Here is a 23,250-nt window from a genome sequence, read left to right as displayed (position 1 = left end):
TCACTAGCTCTCCTCCTCCCCCCATTTTCCCCGCTCCCGACGATGATCAAGGGCTGGGCCATAAATACACAGGGTCTGGAACGCTGAGAAAAAGTTTTCTTCCCCAGCAGGCTTCGACATCAATCTCTCATCAAGCAACATGGCCATCACCACAACCCATCACGAGCAGACTGGCAAGGAGACGCCCGAGTTTGCCCACGTCAACAGTGTTCTCGATGACGAGAAACCGACCCAGATGGACGAGGAGAGAGATTGGACGGGTACTGCCAAGAAGACGGACCCAGAAGAAATCCGCCTTGTCAAGAAGCTTGACTTGTGGATCATGGTGAGTTTTTTCGTCTGATCTGCACGCGTGCCAATGCTTGGTCTTGGTGTTTGAATCGCCAATGCTCTTGGCTTGGACGCGTTGCAACGTCTTGGCTTAGTCCCTGTACTAATAATTCTCCACAGCCATGTCTCTGTCTCATGTACTTCCTCAACTACGTCGACCGAAATGCCATTGCTCAGGCGCGATTGAATAACCTGGAGGAGGATCTCAACATGTCTGGAACCGAGTTTAACACAACCGTTTCGATGTACGTGACGCGCGAATAGCGAAAGTTGACCGCCCGCTAACTTGGAGAAGCTTGTTTGTCGGTTATGTTTTGATGCAAATTCCCAGCAACATGTTGATCACAAAGGTCAGGCCTGGTATTTACATGAGTGCCTGGATGTTGGTCTGGGCTGCTGTCTCTGGTAAGTTGCCATTGACTTGCTCAGAGTCTATGTGCTAATGATAATATCAGCTTGCACTGCACTTGTCAAGAACTATGCTGGTCTTGTTATTTGTCGGTTCTTCCTTGGTATCACTGAGGCTCCTTTCTACCCTGGTGCTACATACATGCTTTCTATCTTTTACACACGCAAAGGTCAGTACTACGATCCGATATAATTGAGAAATATACTAATTCGTAACAGAGGTGGCTGCTCGCATCGCTGTTCTTTACTGCGCACAAATTCTCGCCACTGGCTTCTCCGGTCTCATCGCTGCTGGTATTTTTGCGGGAATGGATGGCCTGGCTGGTCTTGCAGGATGGCGATGGTAGGTTCATCCCTTCCAAGTTCTTTATCTCGACTAACAATCTCTAGGCTATTTATCGTTGAGGGTGCCGTCACCGCTGTTGTTGCCATTCTTGGTTTCTTTATGCTTCCCAACACCCCTCTTACCACACGTTGGCTCACCGATCGCGAGAAGCAACTCGCTCATGAGCGCATGGAGAAGGACAAGGTTTCTGACTCTGAAGAGGGCGGTTCCTCCTGGGAGGGTCTCAAGCAGGCTTGCAAGGATAAGCGAACATGGCTTTTCTGTCTGATGCAGAACTTCCATCTTTCTGCTTGCTCTTTCAACTCATTCTTCCCCACGTAAGTCACAGTCGCGATAAGAGATGCAATGATATACTGACCATTCTTAGCGTCGTCAAGACCCTTGGCTTCAACACTACCGTTACCCTTGCCATGACATGCCCACCTTTTATCTTTGCTGGTGCCGCAGGTATCTTCTTTGGCTGGAACTCGGGACGCCTGCACGAGCGTACTTGGCACATTACAGCCGGTCTTTCGGTCGCCATCGTCGGTTTCGCTCTCGCAGCTGCCACTCTGAACACCGCTGCCCGATACGTCGCTTGCTTCATCTTCCCCATGGGTGCCTACGCTGTCAACTCGGTCATCATTGGATGGGCGTCTTCAACACTGTCCCAGACCAAAGAGAAGAAGGCTGTTGTTTTGGCCATGACCAATGTTGGTGGTCAGGTTAGTAGTCACGCCTTGATCTGTTTATTTACTTTACTAACGAGCCTTTAGATTGGTTACATCTACGGTGCCTACCTCTGGCCCAAGAGCGACTCTCCCCGATATGGAATTGGTTTCGGTGCCTCTGCTGGTTTCGCTCTGTGCTCAATTGCATGTGCCTGGGCGATCCGCATTCTTCTTGTTCGCGAGAACCGTCGCATTCGTGCTTCCACCTCTGAGCAGGTCAACTTGTACGGATATTAAATGGGGAATATGGAGTATCTTGTTACAAAATATTGGAAACTTTTGGATAAATAATAATATGTGTACTGCCATGGAATGGGGTTCATGACAGGTTGACCCAATATAGTGACTCGTATCAAGATGTGATTTGTTCAATTGAGCCACTGTTGTACGAGTCGAACCGTGCACAAGGCATCAGCTACACTGACATGGTTGGTTCAAGGCAACAGAAGCTCACTATAAGAGGCCCCGCACGGCTGCCTAAGCTGAATATGCATCTTAAAAGAGACATCATCTCACGGTCGAATTGAGTCGTCTATCAATTCATTTGTGTTCTTATTCAAACTTGATCAAAATGACTGAAATCCTTCATGAGAAAATATTGTCCAAGGTGGCGAACCCTCAGAGAGACTCTCCTCTCTTTGGTGTTATCCCCGCCGAAGTCAGAGACAACATCTTCTCCTACGTCCTCACTGATCATCCCGACCCTACTGCAGAGAAGCAGTTCAGCAAAAAGACATGTTATACTCGACCTTCGTACGAGGCTGATCAATCAACCGATACCAGACTCCTTCGCACATGTCGTGCCATCTATCGTGAGACGTGGTTCAAACCATTTCTGCTACGCGAACACACTCAATGGGCGTCAGCTCCCGATCGTGCCCCGCCATGGATCCATCACCCTCTTCCACTGAGAAGCATGCTTCATCGAATTGCTAAACAGCAGGTGCAAGACAAAGTCGAGATTGAGAGACTGAGAGTCTTTGCACAGATGTACAAGCTCGAAGAGGGCAATCTGGCTCGTATTCTGTCCGAGCCACTCCTTGCACCCCGCATCGTCACCCTCACAATCCGCCACACTGATTGGTGGTTTTGGGAACAGGATGAACCTCTTCGTTTCGAAGGTAATTGGATCGAGGATGTTTCCAAAGCCTTGTCTACCAGCACAAATCAATTCTGCATTGAATTGGAGTCTCTGGAGAGGAAGAAGGGTCAAATTGACAAGATTGCTGATCAAATGATCAAGAAGTGGTACTTTAAACGCAGTGATGGCGTTGTACTCTATGCTGAAGCATCAGGTGGGAGCAGAAAAGAGAGTAGATGGAGTGGCGATAGCACATGGCACCACCGACGCTGGGTTCGCGACGAGACAGAACCCGGAAGACTCGATTACTATGTCGTCTCTGTGACATTCCGACCTCGAATTGACATTGAGCGAAGCGGTGGTACAGTCGCTAGAGAGGTCTTTAATTCGTCACAAAAAGATTGGTTTGACTCAAGTGAAATGAACATTCACCTTCCAGACGAGAGTCCCATTGAGGACGATTATCCTTCCGAGATGGCGTATGATTCTAATCATAGTGAGTATGAATGCCAAGAATACTGACTCTTGGGTTTGACTTGACGTATTGACCTGTGACATAGCAAACACCGATTCAGAGGATTCCGACGACGGGGAACTCGCACCCCAGCGTCGACGATGGTTTGAGTCATTCTTTCCTCCTCGAGAATGACGGAACTCGTTTGAGTCGGGAGGGGTCGGAGATGGGTAGCTGGTCTCTTTGTTTTGTACTGTTGAGTCGCATGTTGTTTGGACCATGTACCATGTATATGCAAGATAAGCACGCGCAATTATTGCTGAAGGAAGGAAAAGGATGCTACACCAAAATATGTCTAAAATTCTTACAATGCGAAATAGCATGAATTGCAACTATTTTGACCGAGAATTGAGAATTGCTTCATCAGATTAGATGGACCAACATGTTTGTCTCCACGTCAAGTGACAACACATCTTAGTCATCATGACTCATACGTCACTGCCACTTGAACAATCAGATGATGTTTGCGAGTCTCTCCCTTAACAATCCCATCAATATGGCTCAACCGGATAATGACAATAGTAATGGCCGCGTCGTCGGCGACTTGGCTTGTCAGTCAGATTCGTACCTCCAAACTCTCGAGACCAAAGTAATTTCCTGCGAAAAGGCTCCGAAGCCTGCGCAAAAGTCAAAAAAGCATGATGCGCGCCACGAGGAGGCTGGGTGGTTAATCGAGTGTTCTGACTCGGTACTTTTCCCTGAAGGTTAATTCTTGACTCGTTTTTGTACACTTTTCAAGCCAATTTTACTTACACAAACCTTAGGTGGTGGTCAGCCCTGTGATCACGGAACAATCACTTTGCTCTCGGGCAATGACCAAGACCCCATTCCCATTAAAAATGTTCAACGAGAAGGTCTCCGATGTGTCATCCACTCACCAAAGCCTATCTCTCCTGGGGTTGAGGTCCGTCAACAAATTGACTGGAACCGCCGATGGGATCACATGCAGCAACATACTGGCCAGCATCTCTTGTCTGCTCTAATGATGAAAAATCACGAACTCAAGACGCTAGGTTGGGGAATGGGCACTGATGGTGGTTTCAACTATGTTGACTTGCAAAGGAAGCCGACAGATGAGGAGATGCAGGCTATCCAGATAGCATGTGCGGAAAAGATTAGAGAGAACTTGTCAATCAAGGTGGAGACGCCAGATGATGCCAAGCATGGGAAACTCCCTGAAGACTATGACAAGTCTGATGGTGTTGTGAGGGTCATTCACATCGGAGATCTTGACGACAACACGCAAGTCTATCTTACTCACTTTTGAATATCTGACTAACTTTTACAGCTGCTGTGGTACCCATCTCTCTCAAACATCACATATCTCCCTCATTATTCTGGGCTCAACACAGTCCGTCCATGGCAAAAACTGCCGTCTGTCCTTCATCACCGGAGACCGCGCCATCAAGCTCGCAAATGCATCAGTCAGTGCAATCAGCAACATCGCCAAACTGATGTCGTCCAGCAACAACCCGACCGAAGTAGTCACCCGCACCACTGCCTTGTCCGACAGCGTGACCGACCTTAAACGCTCAGAACGAAAGCTTCTACTCGAGGTCGCAAAATTTGAAAGCGAACACGCTATCAGAAGTATCGTTCAGAACAAAATGAATGCGTATATCCACCGTTACGAAGGAAACACGGATTTCATCAACAAGATCGTTGGCGAGACCAGGGACATCCTACAAGGAACTGGATTTGTCGTGGTTATTGCCATTGGAGAGCCCAAAGGTGGCGGACCGGTTGTTATTGTGGGTGACCAGGTCGCTGTTGATGGAATGGCAAAGAAGGTCAAGTCCGTCATCAAGGATATCAAGGGTGGAGGAACAGGTGGCAAATGGCAGGGCAAGGTGAAGGAGTGGACAAACGCCGAGTTGACAGCTTTGAAGGAGGTAGTTGAATCATAGTTGAAATAAGACGTATCGTTTATCTGTTTCCAATTGAGAGGTCCATAAGAACCAAAGTAATTTCTCCAAAACACCAGTAATCCAAAAAGCATCATCTCCAAACCTCTAATCTCCAAATATCCAAGTGGCTTCAACGCCTAGATTAACACTAGAGTCCTTGTTCCCGCAGTCCTGTTCAGCCTTACCCGCTTCTTTTTGGGTTTCATCTGTGTCTCGTCAAACGCCCTCCGGATATGCTCAACATTGATTGGTGGTCTATCAGTGTCTACTGGCACGAACAATCCATGTCGTCTCGATCCAACAGCTGCCGCGCATTGGCCGTTCCGTCTTTTGAATGCTGCCAAATCCTGTGCCTGAATTGTCAAGGCAATATCTGTCAGGCGCTTGACCATTTCAACAGCCAGAAAACCGATAATCTCAAGAGTATCACTCTTCTTCACGACTCGGGCTATGACACCGATGCCTGCCCACTGTTGGAAACGCTTCGTTTTGCGTGTCGTGAAAGAGGCTTTGCGGTACATGGCCCACCTGTCATATTCCTGTTTCGACATGTTCTTTGTGATTTCATCTGCCCAGCGGAGACTTTCCAGGGAGACATCTCCTGCTTTATTGAGTAGTGTTTCGTTTGTTTCGCCTCCTGGAGGGACGATCGAGTAAAAATATTCCATGTCCCAGGGCAGGATACCCGCTGCAGGTTCTGTCTTTTTGCCTGCAGCCTCTTCGGTCGGAGGACTTTCGAGCGGATCTTCTGAGAAGTCCTCGTCGTCCATGTCGACATCGGCGTCGCCATCACCTCCAGCGTCTCTGTTTGTCTTTTTGGCGTCGCGGCGAATAGCTCGCCATCGTAAAAGCCTTTGGATGCGTGCGACACGGTTGGTATCATGACGAATCTGGAATATAATATCATCAATATCAATGGTACGTTTGCGACGACGCCCTGCTATTTCGTTTGCAATAGACAACTGATGACGAGGTTAATTGTATCCAAATTGGATGTAATCTTGAAAGCTTACCAGATGTCTGATCTGCTCATGGACAATTTGCTCCACCATTGTCAAGGTCTCAACGGAGACATCTTGCGTCTCACCAGCCACGTACATCATCTGGAAGAACTTAGAGACCAGACGATGGGTATGGACGAAAGGGATAACTTACCTGTTGGATCTCGTTACTGTATCTACACAAAAAAGTAGCCATAATGCAGGTGGTTGCGTCCTCGCTCGAGGTCACGTTCTTGGCCAGGGCAGAAACTCGGGCAGTACCGGCTGCTTTATACAAGTAATCGATGAATAGATTGGACTGTGGTCCGTGATGCACATATTCTGGAATATGATTGACTGCTGTTGGTACCTCTTTGTTAATCATACACGTTGGTTAGATTGTGGGACATGTTAGGGAGGGAGCCATGACCATTTAATAACAAAGAAAACCAAGCCGAAAGGATATAGACATTGTGTACAGAATTGAAATTTGACCTTAATCAAGATATTAATCGGATTTGGCGCACGATGGTCTATTTTTACACTCCCTAAAGGTTTAACATTGGAATATTTACACCACTCCAGCCCAAGACAGATGATAAAGTTTCACGGCCCATCAGAACAACCCTCAGTTAAGGCGACTACCAGAGTAGAGTTGGGAATCTAAACGTATATATTTGACCGCAGCTGCGTGGCAACCAAAACCTAATTGTCCGAAATTGGTTCTAGTGTCGAATTATCTGGCTGCTTGAAACCTATTATTAGATGAAATTTGCACGTAAGTTTATGATATCGGAGTCATACCATCAATGGATAGCACCTCGAACCCTAGAGGCAATCAATTGCCTGTTGCATGTAAGCAATCATGATATACTTCTGATAAGGAAGGAACTGACATTTTATATTATCGCAGTTCAATCAGCCGCAGTCTGAAGAGTCGTTCGTCTTCAATCTATCACCATGTAATCATGCCAAATCTCTGCCTTGATCAGTTTCTCTTCCTCATTGTACATAGCTCATTCAACTTACAAATCGTCCCAATTGATGTCAGCCGACTAGCATATCATCCTACCCCGTGGCAGATAGTAACAACATGGAGTTCCCTTGGGTCGTTCTTAATCAAGATATCTTCCTTGGTTACGAAACCTACCCTGATTAGGGGATTCCCTGGCTCCTATGCCAAACTGTCAAGGCCGAAACTGGCTCATATCGAAACACTTCGTTCGTCACACGTCGCTGTTTGCCGAGCCTACCCAGATGCATTTTGCAGCATGATCGATGTCAAAAATTCATCAAGCCCGGAGACTTGGCCGAATTGAGCAATCTGTCCGGGCTTCCCCAGATCCATTGTACCGGTATCCCCGCAAAGTGAGGCATTTCGTCGGAGCAAATCGAAGTTCGACGGCCGCTACTCTCAGTCGGTGACGGAGACCGAAGCCGAAATGCGGAGGCTAGCTTCCAATCCACTAGATCGACAGCAACAGTTGCCAAAGTAGGAAATAGACTAGGACATTGTGATCTTGTTTTCATTCTATAAGTTCACCGATGCAACCTTGATGCTGTTGTATATGGAGGGTATAAATACTGCTGTGGTATCGCGTGGGAGAACCTCTGGTGTAGAGATCTTGGCGCCTTGTTCTGTTTGTAAAATGAGTCCTACCCTTAGTAAAGTCCTATGCGGCCTTTTAGCTTCGGCTGTCTTAGCCTTCTCAGAACCAAGCTTGAAGTGTTCTGCTGATAGCATCTCCATCCCGAACGCCATTGTGGATTCCATCAGTCATCACACACTCGGTGATGTGATCCCACTTCCCAACACCGTCGCATCTTGCGGCGGATCAACATTTAAAGTCAACATCACAAGTAACCTCTGCAGAGTTGTTGTCAACGTTACAACGAGCGCTTCCAGCTCAACCCGCATTGAAGCTTGGTTGCCAGATGATTGGAATACTCGCTTGCTGGCAACCGGAACAGGTGGTATTGGAGGATGCATCGATTACCGGTTCGTGCAAAATGGCGCTCATCTAGGCTTTGCCAGTTTCGGGACCAACACGGGTCATGATGGAGAACAAGGGTTTGACTTCTTTCTTAACCAGCCCGAGGTCATCAATGACTTTGGACATCGAGGTATCCACGTCGAGGCACAAGTTGCGAAGCAAATTGTTGAGCAGTACTACGGGGAAAAGGCTTTCAAGAGTTACTACCAGGGGTGCAGCACAGGAGGACGCCAAGGTCTGCAAAATGCTCAACTATATCCTGACGACTTCGATGGTATCCTTGCTGGAGCTCCTGGAATTGATTGGCTTCACATCGTGGCGTCCAAGGGTATCCTGGCTCGGCGAATTGGATGGCCTGACCTCGAGTCTGATGTTTATGTTCGACCGGAGCAGTGGAAGGCTATTGTAGCTAAGCAGATCGAAATGTTTGATCCTCTTGATGGTGTCAAGGATGGAATTATTGACAACCCTGCTGCACATGCGTTTGACCCTGCTATCATGGCTTGTGGCACTCAAGTTCTTAACAGCTCTTTGTGTCTCAAGCCTCAACAAGTAGTTTCTGTTCGAGCTGCATATGAGCCGCTTGCTGACTCGGAGGGTCGTATCGTCTACCCAGGCTTTAGTCTTGGCTCAGATACAAGCGTGTTTTCCGCTAACCAGATCAACGGAACAGCAGACTTGACCTACAAGGTTCTCCAAGTATGTGATACTAATCCCAATTCAGTCTGTCATGTATAGCTAACGAGATCTAGGACTTCTGGCGTGGTGCTGTCTACAATGACTCGACCTGGACACCACACAACTTCACTGTGAAGGATATGGACTTTGCCATTAAATTGAACCCGGGAGGCGTCAACGCCGCCGAGGCCAAGTTGGATAAGTTCTATGCTAAGGGCGGTAAGATCATCTCGTACCACGGTCAGGCGGATCAGACCATTACCCCCAAGTTACTCGCGGAGTACTATGCCAAAGTCCAGAGTAATCTCAACGCCACCCTTGAAGACATGCATTCCTTCTATCGACACTTTTTTATCCCTGGCATGTATCACTGTTCTGGAGGACCTGGCGCTTTCGATATCGGTCAGGTGTATCCGATGGATGGTGATAGACTAAATTCTAAAGAAAATGTGGTGCTTGCTTTGGCAAAATGGGTGGAGGGCGGTGAAGAGCCTGCCACTCTTGTTGGAGCGAAATACGACACTTTTGGAAAGGCCACGGCTTATCGAAGTAAGCAACCTAATGGCAAAAGAGTATTGCCACTAACAGTGTACAGAGTACTGTCCTTATCCCTACGAGAGCAAGTGGAATGGGTCTGGAAACACGACCGAGGAGGATAGCTGGAATTGTGTCATGCCCGGGGTTTGAGGTCAAAAAGATAATCATAATTACGAAAGTTGTCGTTATGGTCTTTTTCTGTCCTGTACATATGAATAAGAACCTGGTACGCAGCGTAAGACCTTTAACAATTTCGTCTTGTGTTCTGGTATCGATGATAATAATGTGATTCCATCCTTATCAGTGATATAACCCCGGATCGTGTAGACTGGAAATGTCTTAGTCAACCTGTCGTCCCGTGTAGTTGCTTTTTAACCTCCTCAACTCATTAGATGCCTATGATCCGGAATAACTTTCCGTCACTGATCGATATCCTGTTGCGTCTCTGACAAAAGATTTTCCTCCAGAGTTCTGCTTGCCCACGCCAGATACTGTAGACCCATAGTGCTTCTCCTTCTTATAATCGCTTCCTTGAATCATCCTGTGTTTGGCAAGTCGATCCTGGTGAACACAAAGCCTCAGAGATCCAAATCAGTACCTGTGTCACTATAGACGACGTAGTCATAAGGCACGAGGCCGTCGAAGCATCATCTTCTTATCCTCGTTCCACATGGAATTTCCGTCAGAATGGTTCAAAACAAAGCATCACTTGCTGGGCTTGGTTAACACGAGATGTGCAAATAATTGTAATAATGGAAAGCATCGTTTTGTGTTTTCTATATAGTGATTGACTAAAAATACATGATCAATGGCTATCATATTTGTTTCATAACATTTGTACAAGTGCTATCAGAGCGCCCGCATAACAATAACTCCGAACGTATATTGAGCATAAATCATAAAAGCGGTCATGAAACTGTTCCCATCCCTCAATTCCATATCGTGTTACCCATGCAATATTGTGGGTTGGTTCATGAAATCTACCTCATAGAGTTGATACCACCGGCAGACAGAGGAGGAGCCTCATCGCCGGCCTTGTTCTTTTCGTCCATCAACTTGCCGATGGGCATATTGCCAATCGATGTATCAGCACCAGTGCCAAGGTTTCCTCTGTTGGGAGCCTCGCGAGGAACGAATCGTTGGTAATCAGTGCCCTGATCCATTCTGTTCTGGATAGAGTAGTCACCATCATCAATAGATGGTCGCTTGCCAGCGGGAGCCTGGTTGCTGGGCATGTTGGAGCCAGTGGCAGTGAAAGATGGAATGTTAGAAACGTTGCTGGTGAAAGAGCTAGGTGCCTGTGACTTGTTGCTAGAAACGGCACCAAAGTCGTCGGAGGGACCGTGAGAGGGGAATGAATCCCTTGAAGTTTCAGGGAAACCTTGGACAGCGGACTGAGAGACACCTGTGGCATGAGTAGCCTTGTCGGTAATACCGAAGTCGGACTTGGGTGACTTTTGGGAGCTGTGGGACACGTCATGAGCGGCCTTGGAAGCCATGTCCTTGGAATCGTTGAAGGACATGTCATCCTTGGGATATTTGGAAGAGACATCTCTAGCCTGAGTAGGCTCAGAAGAGCTGTGGGGAACGCTGGAGGTGATATCGCTAGCAGTCTGGTTGTTGCCCTTCATCACTTCAGGGACCATGTTGACCGCACGCTGTCGAAGATTACCGGCAGTATCCTGGGCGCTGGAAGTGAAGCTAGTAGCAGTATCCTGTGCTCGAGAAGTCAAGTTTGATGCGGTGTCTTGAGCACGAGATGTCATGTTTGAGACAGCAGCCTTGCTGTCCTGTGCGAGAGTGCTAGCCTGATCAATGGCAACGTTGCCGATTTCCTGGGCTCGTGCGATTCCATCGCGGGCAATGCCTCTGCCGTGCGGGGATCTAACAAGAGGGATAATGTAGACGGTCGTCAGAGCCAAGATGGTGATTCCGAAAGGAGTCATGAATTGGGTCAGGAAGTATAAGGAGGTAGCGATGAGGAAGGCCTATTGAGGTTAGTCTTGGCTCGTCTTATTTTGTAGTTGCACATACAGCAAAGGTCTTCTCAAGGTCCTCAGCAAAGATGACCTTTTGGGTTTTGACAGCAGTGTATTGGATGAAGTCGTGAATATCCTTCAGTGTAGCATTGAGGGTTGATTCGGGGAAGGTCTTGTACTGCTTGGGTCGCATGCGAGAGACGAAATTGTTGGGACCAAAGGAACGGCCGGCGAACTCGGCTAGGGACATTACTTCCAAGGGAGTTAGTTCCACTTCATTATATGATTTTGAGTGTGAGATCTGCTTACCTCCGAGGCCAATGGCGCTAGTCTTGAGTGCCAGTTGGGTAAGGTGAAGATGGTGAACAGCGAGCAGAAAGCCGAGGGCAGCAAAGTACGATCCAATGGTTCGGGCTGGATCCTCCCACTAATAGTGTGTCAATATCCATCGTCAAGGTCTCACGATGGAACACACTTACACTGATGTACTTGTAAAGGCTGTCCTGTTGGGCAACAATTTCCTTCAAGGGTCCCGATCGTCGACGCTGTCCATTGAACTGAGTACCGTTGGTGTCTTCAGCCATGACGGGCTGGAAGTTGTTCTGAAGACCGCTCATGTCGGCAATTGATGACTATCAAATACGATAGACTGGTATGATTGGATAAGTTTTGTCAATTGATGAGTAAATAAGATAGATGGATAGGATTCACAAGCCACGAATTGAGCCAGCACCAGCCCTTTATCTGAGGTCGATTTGAGAGCTGACTTGAGTTTGGGGCTGAATTCCAATGCGTCATCACATATTGGTCGATGCGCTCATGATGATTTTCTGGTTCCTGTCGTGACATCAGTTAGTCTCAGCTGCGTCATCATGAAACCAGCCTAGTTCTAGTTTAGAGTCTCTCCAGAGAGTTGAATGCTAACGTCTTGGTTCTGTGCGACTATAGTCACACCCACGTCATATTAAGCGTCACTGTCCCAGTATCGAGATCAACAAATGCTTTTGGGTAGTTAGTTTTCTGCAGTTGAATAAAACACGGCTAACACGGATCCAGTACAAAAGCAGGATTGACGAGGAATTCAACATCGTGTCCTCTTCCAACTTGGCACTGATCAAGGTTGGCACTAATGTCTCTGGTTGACATCATGGCGTGCCTGAGACAAAGAGAAGGCACGCGACTATGGGCGGTTTCCTGCTTGTTCCAATACACTAAAAAGATCAGCAATTGGGTAGTTTCTTTGTGTTCATCCCCGGGTTATTCTCCCCATACTTCCGATAAGCCTCAATACTACAACTAAACCGCTTCAGTCAACGCAAACCAAGTAACTTGTTAATATCGAGCAATACTAACAGTCAAATTGCTTCGTTTACGTTTTATTATCCATTTCTGATCTTGTCTTCACTTTGCATGATTTATAACGGTGTTTTCGCATTAATATATACTTGTTTCCTGCAGAATAGATTTCTATTTCCTATAGCACAGCTGTCCATCAATTGATTCACTGTCTCTGGTAGCTTCCCTCAACATCGCCGCTTTTATTTAGGTAAGTGGCACAGCCAACTGAGACTAATTCTCAGCCTGATAGCCGCCATCGCCCGCGATCAGATTCACATCTAACAACGCGGTTCGGCGGGCGTCCAACCCTCCATGAGGTTGCTCTTCTCCATCCGGACGCGCAGATTCGCGGCCGCCCAATTCTCATACTCCTTGTCTGGAGGGCCTCTCAAGAAAACGAGCTGCAGCTGAGTGGGAGTAATGTTGATCTTGACACCCTTATTAGCTAATGGCTCTCCAAGTTTCATGATATGAAAGTCATTCGACGCATATGCATCGTCCTTACGAAACATGACAGTTGTGAAGTAATTTCTAGGCATTTTGAAATTTTTGTTTATGGATGTAAAGGTGTTTGTGGTTGTGAAAATCGTTGGTTGGAGTACGTAGTCGTTCTGTTAAAAGTCTTTTCGAAGATAGTTGCAAATAATACATTAGGGGAATATGCATAGGTTTATATACAAAGTAAATAAAACATATCTAATTAGAATTTCATTGTCACAATTACTGCTGGTAAAATATGAATCAAAGATGACTGCCAGTTCATTGACAGCGAATAGGAAAAGAGTCATAAAGAGCTTCATCGAGACCATCATGGCAGGTTCTTTTTTTCACTGGAAATCGAACGATCTGAACATGTTCGTCATTTTCCACAAAGTCCAATGTTTCTTTTACGCAGCACTTTGTTCCATCTCCTGCGTAAGGGATGTTTCCAATAACCTGTTGTTTACAGCTTATTCCAATAGCACTGTCACCATAGAAACTGTAACGTAGTTTCTCAGGATTATTTTGACAGGTATGGGAAGGATAGCCGCAAGTGGAAAACAGCCTGGGCTTTCATAAACTTTACAATCAAAACCACACAACGAGTCACATTGAATCAAGATCTCTGTATGAGCAGGTGGCTGTGATTCATGTACTTATTAAGCTATTTATCCAAGACTATGCGAGTTCCTAAGATGGAAACAAACGACGGCTCTGGCCATCTGTGTACATTCGCGTATAAACCTCTGAGTTCACGTAAGGAATAGAAATAGGATCATTCGCGGTTGCCGAAAACAGGGTATCGAAATGCTCGGATAGCCCTGACGCCTCCACAGCACGCTTCATATCGTATTCCTGCCTATGCATATCCGACTCCAAGGGTTCAGAAATCATCAATAGTTCGTCATGCCTAGAAACTCTCCAGACATATTTGTCACCAGTGTTGTCGATAAAACGCATCAAGCTATACATGTAGCCCCATCCGCTCCCTTTCCTACGGTAGATAGTCTTGATGTAACGTAGTTCGTCCATGTTAGATTATGTAGTCGTGTGATCTTTCTATTGCCTGGTCAAGAATGATTTTGATACAAGGAATTAGATTTTAGAGTAAGAATTTATAGTTCAATTCAATTAGAACATTTCTGTGTGATTAAAGTTCACTGACTGATAAATCACAAGTCTTGGTTCTCGACACTACATCTGTCATAGCCATTGCCTACCCAGCATTCTTTGTCAGGGTTCCGTCAATATAATGCTTCGGAACATCACTGGGGTCAGTGTTTGTCACAACAAGCACCTTAGACCAGTCTTTGTGAAGATCATTCTCATCCATTGCAGCAAACAGCTCATCTCTTGCTTTCTGCTCCGTCGAGGGCACGCATGGGATAGTCAGTTGAAGTATGGTTTCATTCAGATGCAGTGCCATATTATATCTCTTGTCTGTAGCCGCTTGGAACTCAATCAGCTTCGACATATCGAATACTGCATCTTTGCTCTTGTAGAACAGTGCGTGAAGGAATTGGACCATGGTTCTAGAGTATGGTCGTTTAGCGTAGGTTCCTTATATTTCTTAGAAGTGTTTATTGGTTGACGCAACAAAAAGCGCATTCCTCGTCCGCTTATGTACAAAAATGCGATTCGTGATACAGCCTTCCCGTGTGGTGCAATCAACAATAATTAGGCCGTTCACTGATTCAATTACCAATGCGTGTGCCAAGACTACATAGTGTGGGATATACCAATTTTCTATTCAAGGCCACTACTCGACTTAAACAGAGACGAAAACACATTGTGAATATCCATACGAGGAGTGCGTGAATGAGACTATGCTTCCATCGTTTAATAACAATTGAACACATTTCTGGAGTAGGCGAGCCCCCGTTTCAGTGATTCACTTTTTTCCGAGTCTTGTTCATGATTATATCGCACAATTTTCCTAGTTTTCAGTTGGGGAGTAGCCTACTTGTACCGGGAAGCAATTCCCTGCCGTCGATTTCTGTTATATATGTCTAGTCTTCAGTATCCATGATGATCCTCCCTTTCCATTTTGGACTTGGGATATCGTCTAAGGTGAACTTTGAGTCTGTGACCCAGAATTTACGAAGTCCGCTTGGTGTCAGGAGTTCGAATAGCCTCTCTGTTTCCAATTCTAAGTCCTTCGATATTGAACAAGCTGTAAATTCCATGTATTCGAAATCGGCACTGAATGTAACCAGATAGCGTTGCCTGAATGCAAGGAAATCTTTTGCTCTGGGCCCAGAGTATCTGACATTTGATCTTCGACGGAACGTAGCGTGAAAGTACATGCGCTTTTTGGAAGAGGACATCGTCGTCGCCGTAACAGTTTCTGTCAACTGTGGAACACAAGATTTTTAGTGCTGATGTCCCAATCCAACCATCCTTGTCATGTATCATATATACCGTTGTATGTTGACACAAACCGTGATAAACAGCCGTTTCTCTCCTCGGTGATTCCGAATCCATTGGCCCATGTTCACTCAAACTATAGGGCCTGATGTGAAACATATCGTGTTGTCAGGCTACGCCACTCAGCGAATCAGTAGCGATCAGTGATTTACATTGTCGTTCATGCATTGGTTCACAGATTATAACTGTCCAAGTCATAAGTCAGAGTTTATGGGAAACCTCGATATTTCTCCTTAGCCTTCCTAATATCTACCCAATCATGGATGTCGTTTTGGTTGAGCTCCCACTCCACCCTTTAACAATTATCTAGACCTAGGTAAAAAATTATCAAGCCTCGGGTTTCTGACCATAAAAGACGGTGCTAAATCAGTACTCTGTCAGTACGGTCTCGCCATTGATGCCGGTTCTCAGGATGCAAAATACTCACACCTCGAGATATGAATGCAGATCTGGATTGGTCAACTCTTTACGCATCTCTGCCAGGAACAACTGCACGTCCTCAAACTTCCACTGAAACTCGGTGGTCAGCGTTGCAATTATTTTTTTTTCCGAGGAGGGCTAAAGAACTTACACCCAGCATTTCAGTCAAGCCACGGATAGAGAAGCCCTCAAGGCCCTGGAGCAAGAAATGGCGATTCCAGGCACCCCATTGTTTGAGCGTCTTGTCCTTAGGCCATGTTCCGACTGGAACCTTGATCCTTCGACCTTTTACGTTTATGAACCCAGCATCGCTGATCGACTGGCCCATCTTGTCATCCCAGAAGAAGGACTTTCCCGTAATTTTCTCGATCTCTTTGAACACCTCAACCCACTTGTGACAGGGAGAGTCGTCCTTTAGGGTATTGTCGTCAGATTTCGCGTTGCCCCATAGCTCAACGCTTTCGAGCCAACCACCAGGTTGCATGTGCCTATCAGGAATTAGGGTATATCAAGCATCAATGGGGGGCGGCTCACGTATAGGCCTTCTTGTAAAGCTCGGTCCAATCAGGAATACAGCCTATCATAGCGCGAACATGAATGAAGTCAAAGTGATTGTTGGGATATGTCCAGTCTTGCGTGATATCATCAACCTCGAATCGGCAGTTGGGGGGCACAAATTTGGGTTGAATGGGGGAGAGGTCAACGCCAATCACATCTGCAGATGGGTTGGCATCGGCGAACTCACTGGGAATAGTCAGATTTCAGACTTTAATTCCCTTGCGAACACTTACATTGCCCATATTCCAGTTCCACATCCCAAGTCTAGAACTCTCTTCCAAGTAGTTAGAGCATGAAGTGGCAAACTCCCTTGATTGTAAACTCACCTGGGGCTTTTCGGGGATCGGAGCCTCTTGCAGCTCACCATCCAGAATAATCTTGTAGACTTCGTGCCTAGACCGACATTAATGACGCTATCCTCCTGAAGTTTATGGACGCACATCAAGTCTTCCGCTTCCTGTTGGCGGTCATCATTGGGGGCCCTAAGAATAGTCAGTCAATCCTCATAAAGGTATCCAGGCATCGCGGTTTGCGCACCAGTAAGATCCATCCTGATAAGCATGGTAGCGTCGCCCATTCTCCCACTTGTAACTTAGAATAGATGATCGAAGTGACTCTGTATCGGTAATTCCCGTCCTACTTACGCATTAGTGCCCAGTTGGGACCCTGAACCTGGTAGTTAAGTAAATCTTACGATTTACTGTACGAAGAATCGGAATCATTATCATCCTATCGACCGCGAGATAACCCAAAGTTAGTGCTTTTCACAAGGTCAAAGAGTCTTTGGGTCATCTTACGACTTCAATTGCCAGCTGTTCTGTCACACTTTGATCCAGCCCAGTGGGTGATTGGCGACCCCGAGAAGATCTGGACTTGTGCGACTTTGGTGAAGACATATCCGCTCAATAGGATTTCGAACTAATTTCTCACTCAATAATTATGAAACTGGGAGGTTGAAAAAGGTTAAATAAAAAACAGACCGTTTTGTGGCCCGTTGTTGGTCTTCATGAGGGGTTTTCAAAAAGATCCTTGTCAACGTCGTATGTATAACCAACAGAGTTATGTATGAACAAGTGGCCATTCGGCCCGTCATACGATACTCACCCGCGGAGCTGTCAAGAGTTTTGTCGATCATCAATCATATCATGAAGTTGCTGTTCCCGTCTCTCCCTTGTCTTTGCTTGGCGATGTCAAACCCCAAGACATGACCATATATCAGCCCTGTGAAACTGGTTGAGGATACCTTTCTTCGGATAAAACCGAACATCAAGTAACAATTCACGCTAATGTCAATGGTTCGATAGCGGATGAATGATGTGCTCTTTGGGAAACCTCTGATTTATCCATGTTCTATCGTGCATGGTCCGCATAAACGCCAGGAATGTTGTATCTGCCAGGATACACGTCAAGGGTCTTCCAGGACCTTGATACATAATCCTCAGTAGCTATCCTCTTTCCTCATGCTCTGATATAGAGTAGGTAGTATGTGATTGATCGGCCACAGTGTCATCGGAACTGTAACTGTCATATTATTGTTGTTATTGTAAGCCTGCCGATTAACGCTGTAGGACAAGGCTTTACGTGTCATACTTTGACCCAGCACTCAGGCAAGGGTCTACGTGGTCCGGGTAAAGAACAGGCCAAAGAGTTACTGAATGCAAAGCTTGGTGTGATTGATACACATATTCATGGCTGTGTTTTGTTTCGCATCCAAATCCTCCATTTAGCCAGACTTTCTCGGATATTCAATGAACCGTGACTTCATAGACAGACTAGAGGTCTGATAAGAAGTAGACTCAAGCGTAAATGCATGTGTAAAAGGTCTCGTCTGATAATTGCGGGCTAGACCACTGTCCACGACTCAGCATCTCCAATTATACGCCAAGAGTCCATTTGCTACTGTCCTACATTCCTTTTATGGCATCATTTCCACTGACGCTATCGCTGCCAGATCCACCAAGTAGCAACATAATCAAACGCAATGTCGATGTTATCAGATGCTTGTCGGTAATCTCCCTCTAGTCCTTCGTAAAACAAAGGTCAAGAAAGTTCCAATTCTGATCCAAACCCTTCCCTGACACCTCGCTAAACAAGGGTCCCCCTCTGTGGCTTACTTGGAGCAAGCACTAGATTCTTTGTGGCTGCATCCATAACGACAATTCGCGGTCAAGTACCGCAAACGCCACATCAGGGGTTTTGTGGGCGAAATCAGTCAGTAGTGACACATGCTTCATGTTACTTGTTTTGGTCATTTTTGCCCTCAGAGAATGAATGAGGCGTCAGGTATTGCGATTATTCACATCCAAGTCCGCTGTCAGCATCAGCGCTTTGTGGTTTTACTGTACATGAAACCATGCTATGAAAGGATCAAAGTTAAAAGTCAAGAGCTGGGGTCCGTCCGGGAAGTGGGAAGCACGCACTTATCAAGACGCTTAGCCTCATTTGGGCCGCACAGCGAGTTTCCAATGTTCCGGCAGCATTGATCGCTCATGAGCTCCCTTTCGTTCGGCTCGGTTCGTTAGCGTCGGCATGCGAATCTACACTTTGACATGTGTGTCTGGCTGGTTTCCTCTCTCTTGCGCACCGAAGACTGATACATCCAGGGAATGTAGCAAGGTGCTTCAGATGATGTGATTCGAAATTCCTCACATTAGCGCACATGACTGCCGCCATGTCCCTATATTCCGAATAAAAAGCGGAAGCGGAATGAGATGTACGTTTAACATCATGAGTTTATGGGACATTAGCCTGGCAGGGGGTCAAGACTAAAAGACGAATTACTACAATGGATGTGATTTTTCGTTTACCCAAGACTACTAAACATTAGTACGGCAGTGGCCCTGACGTTTGCTTTTCCTTTTGAAGGTAACTGAAGCGAGACAACGCATAGACAGGTGCCGAAAGTCGGAACTCTATTTAGTACCGTTGGAGAATCCCCCTCGTTTCCCCGTGGGGACACGAGTCAAGGCCCCTTTCAATCAAGCTTAGTTGCAGCCCAAGCTTAGTTAAAGTTTCTTAGTTTCACTGCCAGAAGCTTTAGTCTACCAACCATTCTTTAGATGGCTGCCCAATTTCGTGACTACGGGGGAACCGACTTCAGCTTCCAGATTAATATCAGTCATTAACAAGGATTTGACATTCTCTGGCCAATGTTTGACCTCGGAATGCATCCAGTTCGGGACGCTCTCTGCAAATCCCGGGTTTCGTTTTTGATTACCTGGTACGTAAGTAATACATTTGTGGCTTGACTTGAACCAACGACCTGATATCGAGTCAGGATCAGGGGTCAAGACAAGCTTCATGATGTGACAGGCACAGGCAGTGTACATGTGTCTCGATCTGTCTAACGGAAAAGGAGGTTGATCATCTAGTCCAGGATAATTCTTTTAAACTACTCGCCCATGTCACATTGCTTTTTCTCAGCCTCCTGTCACTTTGTTCATCTTTGTTTTTTGTATTGCTTGATCTGAGTCATCGACAATGGCGTCTGCAGCAGTGCCGGTATTTTTCGAGCTCAGTTGGTCTATCCTGTCAACTATATGCATGGGAAATGTTCTGCTCGGATGCCTAGTATGTGGTATCACTAACTGGACGTTACTGGCCGCTGTGCCTATGTTTTCATCAGCGGCTGGAGCTATCGCCAACGGGCTGTGCTATTATGTCTACTATCAACAACATCCCCCGATCTATACCGCGATAGCTTCGGTGTTTGCAGACATCTTCTGGCTGGTACGGTAACATCCACCAACTGGGAACAGCTCCTCCAACTGATTATTCCTAGCTACAAGAAGCCGGGCTTTTGTTTTACAGTTACATCATTCTGAAGCGAGTTCTCCGTGGTTTGAGATGGAGAGTATTTGCCTCCCTATTTTGGACAGGTATTGCAGGTATCGTCATGGTACGAATCGTCATCATCGCCTTCCGAGTTCGCTCTATCCTCGCCGAAAACAACGACTTACTCATGACCATCAACCACATCCATATCGGCTACTTCGGTTTGATCGCTCTGCTCGAATGCCTCAGTGCCTATTTTCTCATGGTTCTTTTCACCACGGCCAAGGCATCATCTGCTGAAATTGCACGTAGCGGTGGTCTTTTCCAATACTTGGCTAGGAGCACAGAAATGAGAGTAGCACTTCTGGCCTTACAGGGTGTACTTCGTGCTGTTACACATTCGTTCAAAACTGCTGGTCAAACGGCTGAGAATATTGCCACACAACTCGATCGTTTTTTCTATGCTGTCTTTTGCCTTTATTCTATGGTCTTGTAGTAAGTCATATCATATTCTGCCAAGACATGTACTAATAATGGCAGCATTGATCTTCTTTCCTCTAAACTCAAGTTCAGCGCTGGTAGTCAAGATTACCCGTCATCGCGAGATCGTTATCACCAAAACAGCCATCAAAACCATTTCACTCCATCTCAGAGGGATGATTTCGGTCAAACTAGATCCAGACACACTGTCATTGTTAACGGGGGGAAGACCAAGACGCGAAGTGATTCTACAGATCAGATTATAGAGTGCAATTCGTCACAAGGCGATGACTCTATCAAGCTTGATGACATGGACGTCAAGGGCGTCGCGATCAGTTCATGACATAACCTTTCATTTCTCACAATATCCTACCCATAATTGGTACAATACCCAAGTTTCTTTCTTTTAACGCAAATCTCAGTGGTAAATAGCTTGTTACATATAAAATATATCTTTCAATGGAGCAACCCAATCTCGCACCTATGGTAACAGGCCCAACCAGACGGCCAAATATAGGAGTAATAGCTTTGTTGAGAACCCAGAGGAAACTGAGAAGGCTTGGGCGAAAGCTTAAGAGATCATAAGAAACAACAAAGAACATAAACTTACGGCAATTTACTCGGACAAATATACCATAGTAAACGCAGACGCAGTTCTATTCAAACTACGCCGGCGGTTCAAATGTATAGGCAGCGAACAGTACAACGTAGAACAAGAGGATAATATACAATCATGAGCGCATAAAGGGCCAGTTTGCCCAACTAATAAGTATTGAGTATTCTCGCCTGTATACTGGTCAGGCTTCACCTAAAGGTACAACGTGAAATCAATGATCTAAAAGTGCTTCGCTACAATACATTGACGCTAATTTTACACAAAATATGGCCACTTTTCATTTCCGTGCCGCCAAGAGGTAGCACACGGTACCCCTTCCTCAGATTACTTACTTTTGCAATCCCTGATTGCATCAATATAGGTCGACTATTAGACGGACTCTTGACAGACCAGTGCAAGAACGCCAAGTGAGGGTACTTTGTTCCTATAGAAATGTCCAGATTCTGGTCAAAAGCAGCATCTGCTCCATGAGCTAACACAGCTGTAGTCCGAACTCTTTGACTAGGTATATCGGGTAGAAGAAGCTCAAGCTCGACAAACACAAGGCTATCGGCTCCTACCCGTCGTACTCGTGCCATGAGAACATCAAATACGATGCGGATCTGCTTTGGTTCCGGTTGTGCTTTTAGCACATATCCCAAACTCCCAGTGAATAAGGCATCATTCAACCTCATATTGAAGTCGTGCGTCTGGTAGTTAAGAGCTACCATCTGGACCCCGTGCTGCCAACACTTTAATGGATCAAAGTTGGACGAATCGACACGATTTGGATCGGGGTATACTCGAACCATGTGCTGCGTGCCAATCAACCCAATAGACTGTTCCTTGCTGATGCGTTTCTTGAACTTTGTCTCGGATATAGAGTAAATAAAGTTCTTGTGTGAGTCTATGGCGTCTGAATGAGGCAACCGCTTGCCAGCACCGTAAATAGCCAATCTCTGTAGCAAGTCTTCTTGACGACCTTCTCGCTGCAAGTGGTGTGTGACTGAGGCGCTCCCAACTCTGCTTTCAGGCTTTGAATCAACTTCATTTTGCTTATGATCCTTGCTGACGGCATCACCATCTTCCTGGCCGCTATCCTTTGAGCCTGTATCTTGTGGCATCTTGGCTTTGATCAGTATATTTCCCTGTAGCTGGCTTGGAGAAGGCAATGTCCTCAGACACCCGGGGATTGGCTCCGTGATTAAACTTGATCCGAATACGTCGATCATAATCTGAGCCATGATGTCCCTCTGTGAACTGCAACAGTGGACCTCTAGTGACAACCATAGAGGCAGATCAGAGCTCACAAAGGCATGTTCATTAATAGTGTCTATCACAGATCGAAAGCTGACAGACTTTGTGAGACTGTATCCATGCTTGACAATAGGCTGACCATTTCGTCCATCCCAACAGTCGATTTCCACTGATCGACATCCTTGGGACAGAGTTTCGATGTATCCCTCCAATTTCGAACGAGTGGCCACTTGACGACCGAGAAGGTAGGTGTTGTGAGAGGTGGATATAAAGTACTCGTTGATCGGATGGTCCAGATCTTGATCCATTGGTGTATTCCGAATTGCCGAGTTTTCCTTGGAGACAAGATAAGAAGCCAGTGTATCAGTTGATACATCAACAGCTGATTTTATCTCTACATCTGATTGTGTTGAGCCAACAAAAGTATTGGATGAACCACTAAAAGCTCTGGAGATGT

At 46.1% G+C, this 23,250-nt stretch overlaps 12 protein-coding genes across 12 annotated transcripts; 5 read left to right on the top strand and 7 right to left on the bottom strand.

The window, feature by feature from the left end:
* Positions 1 to 139: 139 nt before the first annotated feature.
* On the top strand, positions 140 to 2,031 carry FPOAC1_005341 (uncharacterized protein; the record flags this gene model as incomplete). Its single annotated transcript, XM_044849869.1, has 8 exons — positions 140 to 325; positions 451 to 575; positions 626 to 735; positions 786 to 908; positions 958 to 1,081; positions 1,129 to 1,401; positions 1,452 to 1,788; positions 1,840 to 2,031. The coding sequence occupies 8 exons, from the start codon at positions 140 to 142 to the stop codon at positions 2,029 to 2,031; spliced, it is 1,470 nt and encodes a 489-aa protein (XP_044708579.1).
* A 334-nt stretch (positions 2,032 to 2,365) lies between these two features.
* Positions 2,366 to 3,524, top strand: FPOAC1_005340 (uncharacterized protein; the record flags this gene model as incomplete). The annotated part of the gene is made up of 2 exons (XM_044849868.1): positions 2,366 to 3,371; positions 3,436 to 3,524. 2 exons carry the CDS (start codon positions 2,366 to 2,368, stop codon positions 3,522 to 3,524), a joined length of 1,095 nt encoding a protein of 364 aa, XP_044708578.1.
* Positions 3,525 to 3,885: 361 nt separating this feature from the next.
* FPOAC1_005339 (uncharacterized protein) lies at positions 3,886 to 5,296 on the top strand (the record flags this gene model as incomplete). The annotated part of the gene is made up of 3 exons (XM_044849867.1): positions 3,886 to 4,093; positions 4,154 to 4,580; positions 4,678 to 5,296. 3 exons carry the CDS (start codon positions 3,886 to 3,888, stop codon positions 5,294 to 5,296), a joined length of 1,254 nt encoding a protein of 417 aa, XP_044708577.1.
* Positions 5,297 to 5,433: 137 nt separating this feature from the next.
* On the bottom strand, positions 5,434 to 6,661 carry FPOAC1_005338 (uncharacterized protein; the record flags this gene model as incomplete). The annotated part of the gene is made up of 3 exons (XM_044849866.1): positions 5,434 to 6,258; positions 6,310 to 6,399; positions 6,452 to 6,661. The coding sequence occupies 3 exons, from the start codon at positions 6,659 to 6,661 to the stop codon at positions 5,434 to 5,436; spliced, it is 1,125 nt and encodes a 374-aa protein (XP_044708576.1).
* Positions 6,662 to 7,925: 1,264 nt separating this feature from the next.
* FPOAC1_005337 (uncharacterized protein) lies at positions 7,926 to 9,635 on the top strand (the record flags this gene model as incomplete). Its single annotated transcript, XM_044849865.1, has 3 exons — positions 7,926 to 8,969; positions 9,023 to 9,497; positions 9,544 to 9,635. 3 exons carry the CDS (start codon positions 7,926 to 7,928, stop codon positions 9,633 to 9,635), a joined length of 1,611 nt encoding a protein of 536 aa, XP_044708575.1.
* Positions 9,636 to 10,465: 830 nt separating this feature from the next.
* Positions 10,466 to 12,081, bottom strand: FPOAC1_005336 (uncharacterized protein; the record flags this gene model as incomplete). The annotated part of the gene is made up of 4 exons (XM_044849864.1): positions 10,466 to 11,473; positions 11,520 to 11,716; positions 11,774 to 11,891; positions 11,944 to 12,081. 4 exons carry the CDS (start codon positions 12,079 to 12,081, stop codon positions 10,466 to 10,468), a joined length of 1,461 nt encoding a protein of 486 aa, XP_044708574.1.
* A 999-nt stretch (positions 12,082 to 13,080) lies between these two features.
* On the bottom strand, positions 13,081 to 13,341 carry FPOAC1_005335 (uncharacterized protein; the record flags this gene model as incomplete). Its single annotated transcript, XM_044849863.1, has 2 exons — positions 13,081 to 13,247; positions 13,308 to 13,341. 2 exons carry the CDS (start codon positions 13,339 to 13,341, stop codon positions 13,081 to 13,083), a joined length of 201 nt encoding a protein of 66 aa, XP_044708573.1.
* Positions 13,342 to 13,972: 631 nt separating this feature from the next.
* Positions 13,973 to 14,314, bottom strand: FPOAC1_005334 (uncharacterized protein; the record flags this gene model as incomplete). The annotated part of the gene is made up of 1 exon (XM_044849862.1): positions 13,973 to 14,314. The coding sequence occupies one exon, from the start codon at positions 14,312 to 14,314 to the stop codon at positions 13,973 to 13,975; it is 342 nt and encodes a 113-aa protein (XP_044708572.1).
* A 977-nt stretch (positions 14,315 to 15,291) lies between these two features.
* On the bottom strand, positions 15,292 to 15,609 carry FPOAC1_005333 (uncharacterized protein; the record flags this gene model as incomplete). Its single annotated transcript, XM_044849861.1, has 1 exon — positions 15,292 to 15,609. One exon carries the CDS (start codon positions 15,607 to 15,609, stop codon positions 15,292 to 15,294), a length of 318 nt encoding a protein of 105 aa, XP_044708571.1.
* A 427-nt stretch (positions 15,610 to 16,036) lies between these two features.
* Positions 16,037 to 17,583, bottom strand: FPOAC1_005332 (uncharacterized protein; the record flags this gene model as incomplete). Its single annotated transcript, XM_044849860.1, has 10 exons — positions 16,037 to 16,070; positions 16,137 to 16,219; positions 16,281 to 16,617; positions 16,664 to 16,873; positions 16,921 to 16,961; positions 17,014 to 17,080; positions 17,128 to 17,169; positions 17,225 to 17,323; positions 17,382 to 17,416; positions 17,485 to 17,583. 10 exons carry the CDS (start codon positions 17,581 to 17,583, stop codon positions 16,037 to 16,039), a joined length of 1,047 nt encoding a protein of 348 aa, XP_044708570.1.
* A 2,584-nt stretch (positions 17,584 to 20,167) lies between these two features.
* On the top strand, positions 20,168 to 21,284 carry FPOAC1_005331 (uncharacterized protein; the record flags this gene model as incomplete). The annotated part of the gene is made up of 3 exons (XM_044849859.1): positions 20,168 to 20,416; positions 20,469 to 20,956; positions 21,002 to 21,284. The coding sequence occupies 3 exons, from the start codon at positions 20,168 to 20,170 to the stop codon at positions 21,282 to 21,284; spliced, it is 1,020 nt and encodes a 339-aa protein (XP_044708569.1).
* Positions 21,285 to 21,790: 506 nt separating this feature from the next.
* On the bottom strand, positions 21,791 to 23,101 carry FPOAC1_005330 (uncharacterized protein; the record flags this gene model as incomplete). Its single annotated transcript, XM_044849858.1, has 1 exon — positions 21,791 to 23,101. One exon carries the CDS (start codon positions 23,099 to 23,101, stop codon positions 21,791 to 21,793), a length of 1,311 nt encoding a protein of 436 aa, XP_044708568.1.
* Positions 23,102 to 23,250: the final 149 nt, after the last annotated feature.

This window comes from Fusarium poae, chromosome 2, assembly GCF_019609905.1.
Source record: "Fusarium poae strain DAOMC 252244 chromosome 2, whole genome shotgun sequence".
Lineage (NCBI taxonomy): Eukaryota > Fungi > Ascomycota > Sordariomycetes > Hypocreales > Nectriaceae > Fusarium > Fusarium poae.
Note: the sequence above shows the minus strand (reverse complement) of the source record. Positions and strands in the feature narration are given on the sequence as shown.